A 13,611-nucleotide genomic window follows, 5' to 3' on the forward strand; every position below is an offset into this window, starting at 1 on the left:
TTGACATAGAAAATGTAAGAGCTGACAAGGACTACTTCAACCAGCATTCGGTTGTTTAGACACTTACTTTCCCGGAAAATTGGTACATGGTAAAGTCATTTTGTGTCATCCCTGAGCTCTACTTTGGGGTCCCCTTGGCATGGGCTGATGATAAATGGGCAGCTCATTCCACCAGGAATCTGTCATTTTCCTAAGGGATGTAAGGTGGGAACTGCCTTGTTTTCCCTGCCTCTTTACCCTGGTCGAGTTGCCCTCTCCTTCTCTTCAATCCCATGGAGGGAACTAGACTCGACTGGGCCCAGTTCCACTCAGGATGGCCCAAGGTCCATGCTTCTGTTTTTCCATTTATCTTCCCTGAACCTCTCCCTCTCCCCCACTCACCCCCAACCTTGCTGAAACTTCTGGTGAGCCCTTTCTGCTTATCACCTTCAGCATCTAGTCTTCCCATGCTTTTCACATACCAGATCAAATTTACACTTAGGCAAAATAAGTGCAGATCTGCTGGAAAGCGCAGGATTTTCTGACTCAGCACCTTCAGGTTACGAGTTTACCTATGCTGGCCGGAAATGCAACTGGGCCAAAATGGTGCGGCGCCTTTGAGAAAACACAGAGTAAGCGGGCTCTTGATGCAGCAGTCAAGGGATTCTGCAAGGGATGGAGAACCCAGGGCACCTGAACTTTGAAGATTGATTAAGGGCAGGCAGAACAGGAGGAGAAAAGCCAGAGGATGAGGTTTCTGATTTCCAACTTTGATAAATGCAGCTGTTTTGGGGGAAGGCAGCAGTTGAGAGAAGCCTGCTCTCCCTTGCAACTGGGTAATCAAGGCCGTCTCCTGTAGCCAGTGCATTGTGAGCCCAGAGGGAGGAGCCCAAGAGTGAATAAGAACCTAGAAGACTAACTAAAAAACCCGGAGAGCAGTAATACATCTCCCTCATAGATGCAGAAACCATCCTGAGGGCCCAGATAATAATAATACTAATAATAATTATGGTATTTGTTAAGCGCTTACTATGTGCCAAGCACTGTTTTAAGCACTGGGGTAGATACAGGGTAATCAGGTTGTCCCACGTGGGGCTCACACTTTTAATCCCCATTTTACAGATGAGTTAACTGAGGCCCAGAAAAGTTGACTTGCCCAAGGTCACACAGCAGACAAGTCACAGATCCGGGATTAGAACCCACATCCTCTGACTCCCAAGCCTGTGCTCTTTCCACTAAGCCACGCTGCTTCTCAGGAACACATGCTCATTGGGTCAGGTGGAATAAAGAACCATATTCTCTGAACTCTTCACAGTTCAGAGACCTGAACCCTCAGTTCGGCTGCCACACCAGTGGGTGAAACCGCTTGACTAGCACCCAGCTTCTGGGGAGCAGAAGTGCTGGGCCTGGAAGCCTCCCCAACTCGGGGCAAGATGGGCCAGGGAGCATTAGAAGAAGAAGGGATAGCCAGGGTAGGAAGCTCTCGTCTAAGTATCCTGGGTGGGGGCGGGACCTCAAAGTCCTACTCGGGGAGGTTAAACCCAGGGGTCCTGAGCAAGAGCCAATCCTGGAGCTGGCTCCCATTTTCACTAACCAGCATTTTGTAGTCGATCTGCTGACGGATGAGCTTGTCTTCGCTCAGGGAGTAGCGAGCCTCGCCCGTGATGGCATCGATGGGGCCTTTCTCCATCTGCTGCTTGATGGCACAGTACAACATGAACAGCGGCTCTCCTGCACACTCCTGCCGGGGAACGGAAGTGCGTTAAGAGGGCAGGGGGCTCTGAGGGTGCGAGGGAAGGGTGGGGCGAGTAGGACAGGGAGAAGACATGAGCAAATGGAGAAATAACCATAGAATAACCCGGCCCCTACACAACCCTACAGGAACCAGGCTCTGGGGGTTGGGATCAGAAACGCCTTAGAGATTATGATTCCCAGCTTCTGTCATCTTCCTAAAAGTTTCCGGCTAAACTTTACAGCAACTGACATCATAAGTGGGCCCTCTCTGTTGGTATGTGGCAGGCAGTCCTCATGCTTCCACTGGCGGAGACACTGGAGGTCAACATGGCGTTGCCCAGAGCATACAGGAAAATTAGTGACTGGGTAACTTGTCACCTTGGTATCTCCGTCTCTGGCTCACGCAGCCACTGACCGTGCCTCTTTGGTTGCAGACTCCCCAGGGTAATGCTTACCTGTCAACAGTCATCTCTGCTGACCAAACCCAGCATTGCTTGGGCATGTGTGGAAATATTCAACTGCTGGCACCCAGGAATGATTATGACAAGACAGTAGGAGCAACTAGTGGGCCAGCTTCTCCTACTGCAAAGGGGAGTCACCTTGGAAGGTATGGAGAGGGAAGGATAGAGGGACAGAAACTAGAAATAAGGGAGGAGGCCCCTGGATTAGCCACCAACTCAAGGGCCCCCACAAACCAAAAGAGCACGGTTTCTCGCTGGAGAATCTAATGCTTCAAAAGCTTTCGCCCAGACCTCCTCTGCTTGACTCCTTATAGTCCGCCAGTGTCAAACCGACTTCATTATGTCCCTGGCTGAAACTCCAGAGACAGTCTTCCCCTCCGCCCTGGAAATGATCGGACTCCCAAGGGTGAAGAAGGCAGTTGCTCATTTCTACTAGACAATGGAATTTGGGTGGGTTTGGTTGAGGAAGGGATGGGAATCAAATGGGAGGGTAGAGGTGGTGAGGGGTTACTTGAAGCATGTGGGTGAGGGTTGGGATGGGACTGGATGGAGAAGAAAGAGAAGGGAGGAGACTTGGAAAGTTGCCACAGAGGGACAGGGATACAGATGAATAAGCATCATGATCCAAATGTCCAGTTATTGCTCTCCCCGCTTCAGCTGCCCATCAGCCTTAAAGATCTCACAACAATAATAATAATGATAACGATGGCATCTGCTAAGTGCTTACTATGTGCAAAGCACTGTTCTAAGCGCTGGGGTGGATACAAGGTGATCAGGTTGTCCCATGTGGGGCTCACAGTCTTAATCCCCATTTTCCAGATGAGGTAACTGAGGCACAGAGAATTTAAGTGACCTGCCCAAAGTCACACAGCTGACAAGCGGCTGAGCCGCGATTTGAACCCATGACCTCTGACTCCCAAGCCCGGGCTCTTTCCACTGAGCCACGCTGCTTCTCAAGAGACCTGGACCTCAAAGCTAGAATCTTCCAGAAGCCTCCTGTATTCCTAACTAGGAATGAGGGAAGACAAAATCCAAAGGGAGGGTTTTCGGGGGAAAATTCCAATAGGACTGTCCCCCCTCCCGGCCGGTTTACCAATAAATTGTACTTTGGTGCAAAGTGCAGGGCTCCCCCTGTCACCATATGCTGTTAGCATCTCGTTAGCATCTGCGGTAATTAAAGAGACAGCTGCTAACGAGCAGGAGCATGCATACATCATCCCGAGACCTTCCGACAACACGCCTGTCTTTGAAATTATGTTTCATTTGCAAACTTGGCTTCATTAAGTCAGCCCGGAAAAAGAAAGAGCCAGAGAGAGAGAAGGGGAGAGAGCGCGTGCGCGCAAAAAAGACGACCCGATTTGGATATGGGCGCATTTATTAATAGCCGTGCCTCTTCCTGGAAACGCAAAAGCACAAGTAATGACCGTAAAACCGAGCAGCCTTCTGAAGAAGTGTCTCCCGTCTCAAAGAGCGTCCCTCCAGCTTTCATGTCCTCTCCTCCACCCCTTCCCCCTTTGAAAGCACAAAAACAGGAGGTGCTTCCGTAGAGGGTTTAATGGCTCCTAACGGCCAAGAAAATTTTGAAGCGGGGGAAAATAGCAGCCGGGAAAAAATAGAGTGAGCCCGCCACCATGACTGAACCTGGTCGAGCCATTCCATTCAGTGGGACTCAACCACACCAGATCTAGTGTGCTCGAGAGCTCTATTTTAGGTTTAGGTTGCCGGTCCAATACGCAGGATCTGGTCCTACGTGCTTAGGGGCAGACCAGTGTAGAAGACACACCCTCTGTCCTCAAGTAGCTTACAGTCTAATCGAGGAGAGAGAGAAAAGATAAATTGCTCAACATGCCATTGTTAAGAGTGAGAGTATAGCTATAAATAGTAGACAAAAGTGGATGAATAACGAGTAAAGAAATGATTAATACATGAGTGTTGGAATGTTTGATGGGCTAATGTGAATGGGAAGGAGAGGTTAATCAAAGGACTCCTGGAGGAAGAGGCTTTTCAGAACCTTAACCTAGTGGAGAGAGCATAGGCCTAGGAGTCAGGGCACCTGGGTTCTAATTTCAGTTCTGCCTCTTGCCTGCTGTGACACCTTGGCAAGTTATTTAACTTATCTGGGCCTCAATTTCTTCATCCATAAAATTGGGATTCGATAGCTGTTCTCCCTCCCACTTAGACAGCAAGCCCCATGTGGGACAGGGATTGGGTCTGACCTGATTATCTTGTATCTATCCCAGTGTTTAGCACTGTGCTTGGCATGGAGTGAACACTCATAAATGCCACAGTTATTATAATTATTAGGAGGATTTTGAAAGGATGAAGTGGATGGGGCTTAGTTAAATTGAGGACAGAGGGAGTGTCGGGGCAAGGGAAAAGGAATGAGCAGTGGGTCATGGGAGAATGGAGAATTAGGTTTACTTGGGAAGAACAAAGAACACAAACTGGAATGTAGCAGGCAAAAAAAGAGCAGACAAGTAAGAGAGAGACAGTTGAGGGAGAGCCTCAAAACTGAGGATCAGAAACTTTGGCCTTTTCTTGAGAAGCAATTGGAGATTTTTGCAGAAGGAAGGACTTTGTCCACAGTCCTGGCTGGCCAGGCCCCAGGGAAGCAGGCTGAGTTTACAGCCCAGAGAAGTCTACCTTCACATCACTAGAATCTACCTTTTCCTCTCCATCCAAAGTGCAACTATGCTGAACCAAGCATCTATCATCTTCCACCTTGATTACTGCATCAACCTCCTCGTTGACCTCCTTGCCTCCGGTCTCTCCCCGCTCCAGGCTGCACTTCACTTTGCTGCCCCGATCATTTGCCTGAAACATTCAGTCCATGTTTCCCCATTCCTCAAGAACCTCCACTGGTTACCCATCCACCACTGCATAAAACAGAAACTCTTTGACATTGGCTTTAAAACACTCAATCAGCTCACCCCCTCCAACATTACCTCGTTGACTTCCTACTACAGCCCGGCCTGCTTTCTTTTCGCTTTTTCGCTATTTCGCTTTTTCAGCGCCAACCTATTCACGGTTACCTCAGTCATGCCAATCTCACTGCCGAACCCTTGCCCACATCTTCCCTCTGGCCTGGAACTCCCTTCCCCTTCGTATCCAAGAGACCATCACTCGCCCCACCTTGAAAGCCTTATTGAAATCACATCTCCAAGAGTCCTTACCTGCCTAAGCCCTCAACAGTGCCGGTGCTTAGAACAGGGCTTGGCACATAGTAAGCGCTTAACAAATACCATCATTATTATTATTTCCCTTATTCCCTCTCCCTTCTGTGTGGCCCTTGCATTTGTACCCATTAAGCACATGATAGTCACTCCGCCCTCAACACTTATGTACATATCCAAAATTTGTTTTAATGCCCATCTCCTCCTCTAGACTGCAAGCTTCTTGTGTATTGTACTCTCCCAAGCACTGAATACAGTGCTCTGCACACAGTAAGTGCTCAAAAAATATCACATTGATTGTTCTCTCTGCACTGGAATCACCAGCAGTACTACCTAGGAGTGCTCTGGAAAAGCTGCTAGGACTACGTCGCTGATCTCCAACTATAACCCAGTCCGTACTTTTCACTCTTATAATGCCAACCTACCCCTTGTAGCTAGATCTTGTCTATCTCCCTCATGACCCCTTGCCCTTGCCCATGTCCACCCCCAGGCCGGGAACTCCCTCCCATTTCATATAGTAATGTTGGTATTTGTTAATTGCTTACTATGTGCCAAGCACTGTTCTAAGCGCTGGGGTAGATACAAGGTAATCAGGCTGTCCCACGTGGGGCTCACAGTCTTAATCCCCATTTTACAGATGAGGTAACCGAGGCACAGAGAAGACAAGTGCCATTTGCCATTGTTTTTATGAGATGTTCTTCCCCTTGGCTCTATTGCCATTGTTCTTGTCTGCCTGTCTCCCCCGATTAGACTGTAAGCCCGTCAAAGGGCAGGGACTGTCTCTATCTGTTGCCGATTTGTACATTCCAAGTGTTTAGTACAGTGCTCTGCACATAGTAAGTGCTCAATAAATATTATTGAGTGAATGAAGTGACTTGCTCAAAGTCACACAGCTGATAAGTGGCGGATCCGGGTTTAGAACCCACAACCTCTGACTCCCAAGCCCGGCTCTTTCCACTAAACTACGCTGCTTCTCTGACTTCATAATTGACTTCATACACTTCATATCTGACAGTCCACCACTCTCCTCACCTTTCAAAGCCTTATTAAAAATCACATCTCCTCCAAGAGGCCTTCCCTGCCTAATCCCTCCTTTCCCCTACTTGCCTGCCCTTCTGTGTCAACTATGTACTTTGTACCCTTAAAGCACTTGATATTCCCCCCCACCCTCAGCCTCGCAGCACTTATGCAAGTACCTGTAAATTATTTTAATGTCTGTCTCCCCCTCTGGACTGTAAGTTCTTGGTGGGCAGGGAACATATCTACCAACTCTATTGCACTGTACTCTCCCAAGTGCTTAGTACAGTGCTTTGCACAAACTAAGTGATTGATTCCAAGGATGTATTGAATGAGTCACTGAAAGAGGGCCCGAGTCTGAGCTGATGGACTCGGTCCTATCCATGGGCTCACCAGCAGCTCTTCTTTCTGCTTTACAGATTCCCAGATTCCTAAAGTGGGGGAGTTGGGGAGCTTCCTAATCAGTGAACACCCCTCTGACTCTCTCCTTCTCCAGAGACCATGGGAACATGGTTTCACCAGTTCTCTTTCTCAGTGACCGTTCCCAAAGAAACCATGGGGTGCGGGGGGAGAGAGGGCACCCACTGCAATCCCAGCAGCCCTAGCCTTTGCGGCTGGGGAGTTGGGCAATCTATGGGAGGCAGTGTGGTCTAGTGGAAGAAGCATGCTGCTGGGAGCCAGGAGACCTGGATTCTAGCCCCAGCTTTCCTTCTGGCCTGCTGCGTGATCTCTGGCAAGTCACTTAACCTCTCTGAGTCCCAGTTTCCTCAACGGAAAAACACAGGGGCTAATAATATCTGCGTCCCTCTACCTCTCGGGACTGCTGTAAAGGGTGAAAATGAGATAATTGATGTGAAAATGCTCTGGAAAAATGAAAGCTCTCTACACATTCAAGGTGTGATTATTATGATTATCCTATTTGGTCTGAAAGGATGGGCCTAACGGCTGAGCAAACCTAATCCTGCCTCCACAGCCTTCCCTACTTTGAATCCGTCTACAAAATGGCATCGATACCGTATGATTTTTGCAGAATAAGCGCACACGTAGATTCCCCGAGCATTACTATTTAACATGAGTCCTTCATGCATACATATACAATGGGCATTATAATGAATCATTTTTTCCCCAAAATAAAATGCCTCAGATCTTTCCTGTAAAACAATTCAATATGCTGATGTCACAAGCGGCTGAGAGATCGTGAACAACCCTACAAAACATCCCTGGCATCCACAAACAACCCGGCAGTCATGCATCAATTCACTGCCTGGTGCTTAACAACCTTTTCCTAACGAAGCAGAGAGCACCCATGGCATCATTAGAAGCTTGACAATAAGAAACCACTCTTTGAAACTTGGGCTCCAAAGCCAACCTTAATTGGCCACCAGTTCCCATTCACGAATGGCCCTGCGGTGACCTATAAGCCCAGGGTGCCTGCTGATTACAAACTCCTCCTTTAATAACTAATCAGCAGGGCTGCAGCCACTGTTCTGAGTAACGGGTGGGAGGGAATCAATGTCTATTTGGAACTTCACACTGGGGCTTTGAGATTGGCCACTGGGAGGATCCTGCTCTGTTGCTCTTCTGTAGGGCAGCATAATACCCTGGCCCTACCTACTGGTAGAATGGCCACTTCCCAGAGAAACATCCAGGAGGAGTGTGGAGGGAGGGAGGGTCAGTCTGGTGATGCCCACATCTTTGGGAAGACAGATGGGCAGTCGGCAAAGAATAACGTATAGAAATGGAGAGAGCGGGTTCTTGAGCAGAAGCCATGTGTGCCTACACAGTGTTATCCATCACCTCTCGTCGGCAATACGCTGCAGCCTGTCATCTCACCCACTCTCTCTTCCCGGAAGTGGTCGAACCCAGCTTTGTCTCAGGGATGAATGAGAACCCACAGGTGCACCACCCACCAACCAGGAGCACACCTGCCACAGAGAGGGGGAACCACTCCTGGGAGGCTCCTGAGGCCAGTCACTGATGCCTTGACAAAAGAGAGGGGTCTTCTGAGAGCCACTGACACCTCAAGGAGAGCTCTGAAAGATATTCTCTTAAGAGATCATCCCGCACCCATGACAACAGCTTTTCAGTACTTGTCCTCCTGTTGATGTCCTCCGGAAACAGATGACATCAGCAGGAAAGCAGCAGGTCAAGACCCAAAGCTGCTTGTGTCATCCGTAGGAAGGCATCTACTTTCCTTATCCCACTCAAGGCCGCAGCCCCTTAAGTGGGATGGTCTAGGCAGAGGACTCCACGGAAATGAAGAGGGCAAGAGACTGACCCTGAAAGTGACCAAATCGTCACCAATTAGCACGATGTGGATGGAAACCCTCAAAAATCTGTGGGTTACATCAGCAAAATTGTTTTCAAGTAGAATGCTTTCCAGAGTTTTTCCATGAAGCATGCGTGGCTTTGAGGATATGTGACCCTCCTTTCCCACCTACCAAGATCCTGTCCAGAGATAGGGAAGGAATCCAAGGCTTTGTTCTTGGGAACCACCATCTCTTCCAGACTTACCTTGAGAAACTTGTACAGCAGGAACGTGAACCAATTTGTCAGCATCTTCTCTGCCACTGACTCAGTTCTAGAAGAGGGAGTCAGAAGGTGGGGAAGTTTTTTTTAAAAAAGGTGATGGAAACATTTGTAAGACTTTGATCTAGATGGCTACTCTTCTTTCTCCTGCCCCCTCCCTACCCGCCCCCACCCCCCACATCGCTGGCCTCATTTCTCTCCCTTTTGCTTTAAAGGTTGAGTCTTGAGAGGCAGAGGGGAAGGAAAGGATCCCAAGGGTCACCCTGACAAGAATCTAAGCAGAACCCTAATTCAAGCCCACAAGTAGAGACCTGTGGAAGTACTCATTAGCTGTGGACCAAGCTGTAGACCTCTGCTCCATCTGAGGGAGGCAATCGAAAGCTGAGCTCCATGGAGACCTGGCTTGGAGACTGCAGTTTCTTCCACAAGAGAGCAGCTTTTCCCATTAGTATCTCCAACTCTCCTCTGCTGCTCACTACTCTTCCCTCCCCAAGAGTCTATTCTAGATGATTTGGTGACCACACTACTTACTCGGAGGATCCAGGTGCTACACAAACACTTTCCCAACTCCTAAGCCTTGGGGGTCCACAGTCCGGTGCTCTTTAGGGGTTAAATCCCGAAGAGCTGCCGATCAATGTCACCCTTAACTCAAGTGTCAGATTTGGAATTTTTTTTTTCTCCAGCAAGGTTCGTGTCATCGCCTCTCCCCTGAAGTAAAGCACAACTTTCTCCCCTACCAATACTCCAGAAGTCTGGGCCTGAAAAATCAGCACAACTGTGGGGATGATACAGGAAGGGGATGAAGAGTTGTGGAACACTGGAAGTGCTGGTCAAGAGAAGCTAACATGGCTATGGCCTAAGCATCTTCATGCCTTCAGGACAATTAAAATTTCCCCAAACATTCCCAAGTAGAGACAGTCGAGACACTCACAGAGATGCTCGTGCAGTATAGCAGACCGATCTTTCTTTAAAAGTGATCTTGCATCCACCCAGGAGTGTAAATGATCCCAAGAAGGGATCGGGGGGGAGAAGAAAGCCTCAATCCCTCATGCACAGGGAAGCATTTCTTGGGGGCGGTAGGGGGGCATGGAAAAGAGGAAATGGGACAGAAAGGACTGGAAGACTCCAGGGGGCTGAATCACCAACTAGAATCTTACTGGCTTGATAACCTCAAGCCAGGCTTGTCTCTTTCTGGCACCTCAGTTTCCCCAACTAGATAGTGGGATCAGCAAAATGAGGTAATGTGATTATATCAACTGCCAAATCTATTACTCTATGGTTCTATAAGAGCTGTGATGCCCCTTGAAATCATGCACGGCAACAATAATATCTGCAGCTTGATCTAGTCCCATTTAACACTGCGAGGCAAGAAACTCAAAGACAACCATTTCTAAAGGACAAAAACCACTCCTGCTACACAATCTGAATGACCTTTAGTAACAGTGAGCTAAAACAAAGCTAAGGAAGCTGCCTTTGCTGCCTCAGAACTGCTGCCTGGACTTGGCAGAGAGGAAGGGTTCAGATCTCCAGGACAAGATCCCTTGACTTCTACTGGATGACTCCTACTTCCTTCCAACGCCTACAGTGAGGAAAGAAGTCAACCTTCCCAATCCTGAGGCCGTCAAGCTAAACTAGACCCAGGGTGACTGTCAGAGCACCAGGGATCACAAGGTGTAAACCCACATTCCTGAGCAACCTTGACCACAGAAATCCCTGGAGAGCTGCCCTCCTCCCCCTCCCGCTGCCACCGTGGCAGGGATTGGCTGTGTAGACCGAATGCCGGACCAGGGCTGGGGCAGTCCATTTCTCGTCTCTTACCTCCTCAGGAGCAGCTTGGGGTGATTCTTGCTCTCCAGGTTCTTCTCAATGAGATCAGAAAGGAGCTGCTTCAGGACACCCGTGGCATATTCCATCTCGCCCTGCAGGGCGGTCATGATGAGCGAGGCTACATTGCCCCGATCACGCATGGAGAAGCTACGTTGAGCCTCCAGGGTGCGGATGAAGGTCAGCAGGAAATGCTTCTTGGTCAGGAGCTGCCCAAAAAGTGTCAAGGACTTTTCCACATTGGCCTGCACCTGGAGGAGTGACACCAAACCGTCAAACCCCTGACGCCGGCAGCTCTTCAGGGGGCTTCTCCTGAGCACCTCCCTGCCTCCCGCTGTCCTCTGGTAGATGGCATGATCCAGGCACTGCAGGCTCAAAGACCACTGAAGAGAAGTTGGAAAGAGCATGGGCCCATGAGTCAGGGGACTTGGGGTCTAATCTCAGCTCCATCACTTGCCTGCTGTGTGAGCTTGGGCAAGTCACGTAACTTCTCTGGGACTCAGTTTCCTCATCTGTAAAATGAGGATTAAATATCTTTTCTCCCTCCCCCTTAGACAGTGTGGATTGAATTTTATTGTATCAACTCCAGCACTTAGGAGAATGCCCAATGAATAGTAAACGCTTAGCAAATACCATTAGAGCCCCAAATCTCCGATCTGAGAGGGGAGTTGGCAAAAACAATTTGTGGGGGAAGAAGAGAAAATGGGATACGCCAGTCCTGATGGATTCCCCCCACCCTCCTTTCCCAGCCATCCCTTGCCTTCAGCTGTGCTCACTATTTACCATTTGTATTCACATCTACACTCCTGTTTCATTCCATTTTAGATGATTTGTCTTCATCATTAGAATGTAAACTCCTCGAGAACACGTCTTTTTTATCTCTTGTCTGTCTTCCAAATACCTGAAGACAGTGCTCTGCACAAAGAAGGCACCGAGTCACCCCAGGTGATGAGGATTTGACTGGGAGTTCCTCAAAAAAGGCCAGAACCATCTTTTGCTCTTCCTTTGGAAATTCCCCTAGGATTTAATGCAGTACCCAGCCCTCACAGGGAGTGATCAGTTCAAGTGGAGCAGCCCGGGGAATGCTGTCTCATGCCATCAGCATGGAGCACTAGCATCCTTCCAGGGGGACAGGAATAGAGAAGGCCCCCCCCCACCGCACCCTGCAAAGACCCTTTAAGTGTTCCGGCTGCACCCTCAGAAAGCCTCTGTGGCTCAAGTCTCCCCCGGGTATGGAGGAATCCCAGGGCAGTTAAAGAGTTCACAGGCAGGGTCACACATTCCCAGTTAGTCCCTCTCACGGATCACATATGAGTGCACTCCTAGAATTACCCCAGCTACTGGACAGCTCTTTCCCTCTTCTCACCCCAGCTAAAGGCATCCAAATGAGCCTTAGCAGTTGACAACGTGGGTTATCTTAGAGTTGAATGCCTAAATAGGTGAAGAGCAGCAGAGACCAACTCTGCCAACCTATCTTTCATCATCATCATCACCTAAATGTATTTACTCCACCCACCAAATGCTTCCTAGATACTGACCCTGATACAGTAGCTGTCAGGATAACCAAAGGGACGGGAGTTTTACCAGCTCAGACCAACAAGCACTAAATTTTAATTCCGGCCAAAATTTGGGTGGGACGACCAGCTTCCTACCGTAAGGTATACAGAGAGGGGTCCCTAGCTCCTAAAACAGTCGCCATGATCAAGCAGAACTGAAATTAGGCTATGTTCCCAAGTGAAAAGCGTGTTCAGGCTCCCAAGCCAGCTCCCTGATTGGGGAGTTACAGAGTCTTTGGGAAATTTCTCTCTAAGTTCATTTGGAGGAAGGCAAGCCCAGAGGCGGGGGTGAGAAGGAAAAGAGGGCTCCTCAAATGCTCCAACCCTCACCAGCCCCACTCTGCCGTCACAGAACAAGCTTCAGTCTCTGGAGTTATTTCAGTGGCAGCCAGCCGCCCAGGAGCTGACTGGAAAATGAAACCACTGAGAAAAAAGGTGAGGCAGCAGTGTCGCTATCTGTGGGGGAACAAGCAGCCGCGATTGTAGGTTGTTAGCATCCAGCTGAATTCTGACGGCTTTCTCAGAGCCAAGGAGGGTGTGAGAGAGGCTGTCGGGAGGCTCTCCCTCCCCACAGCCTCCGGTCGCAGACAGTCTATCAGCGGATTACAGATGGGCTTTGGGTGCCAGAACCATCCCAAATTTTCATTCTGAGCAAAATAGATGTCGTCCCGGCTGCTCCGATCAGATGGCACGATGGTATCGGGCCTCAGCCCTCTGCTACTGAAACAGCCGCAGTTGCGATAAGCGCTGAAATTGGTCCTGTCCTACACAGGTGATCTTATCAGAGATTGCCGAGGAAGAAATGGAGCAGGAGGATGAGACAGGTGGTCGAAGTGGGGGGGGTGGGGGGTGGGAGAGAGAATTAAACATCTGTCAAATTTGCTCTCTCCAGCCCGACCCCTCCAGTTCTGGCAGCAGCCAGGACTCAGCTTCATTGCCCATCAAGCTTCCCCAGAAGAAAAAAAAATCAAAAAAACAATCTTCACCTCTCCCTGCTAGTGGTGCTAATACTTAGATTTGAATGAATAAACGCTGCTGCATTGTTAAGGGAGGGCTACGCTGAGGCTAGTTATGGAGACAAATAAAACCAAAGCCTGATTAAATTGCGTTAGTCTTTTGCAACTCTATCTGCTTGCCTTAATCAGGTTTCCTTTCCCCCGAGGGGACAATAATGCTTTACCTCCTCCCTGGAGGCCTCTGAAGGCCCTTGAATTTGGAGCTCGATGTATTTTACAACCCAAGAAGTGAGTATACAGATCCATGGGGTTAAGTTAAGCCAACTGAAGAACCACGGTGGGGGTGGGCTAATTCTGTGATCAATCAATCAATGATATTTAT

At 49.1% G+C, this 13,611-nt stretch overlaps 1 protein-coding gene across 4 annotated transcripts in view; it reads right to left on the reverse strand.

Moving 5' to 3' along the window:
• Positions 1 to 13,611, reverse strand: part of PLXNA1 (plexin A1) — a 243,389-nt gene that overhangs the window by 28,247 nt on the left and 201,531 nt on the right. For all 4 annotated transcript variants that reach the window (XM_029050206.2, XM_029050204.2, XM_029050202.2 and 1 more), the window contains exons 22-24: positions 10,712 to 10,968; positions 8,879 to 8,945; positions 1,574 to 1,720 (exon numbers count right to left, since the gene is read on the reverse strand). In XM_029050206.2, the coding sequence (XP_028906039.1) occupies positions 1,574 to 1,720; positions 8,879 to 8,945; positions 10,712 to 10,968 (471 nt within the window). The remainder of the gene's footprint in view (positions 1 to 1,573; positions 1,721 to 8,878; positions 8,946 to 10,711; positions 10,969 to 13,611) is intronic.

This window comes from Ornithorhynchus anatinus, chromosome X1 (assembly GCF_004115215.2).
Source record: "Ornithorhynchus anatinus isolate Pmale09 chromosome X1, mOrnAna1.pri.v4, whole genome shotgun sequence".
Lineage (NCBI taxonomy): Eukaryota > Metazoa > Chordata > Mammalia > Monotremata > Ornithorhynchidae > Ornithorhynchus > Ornithorhynchus anatinus.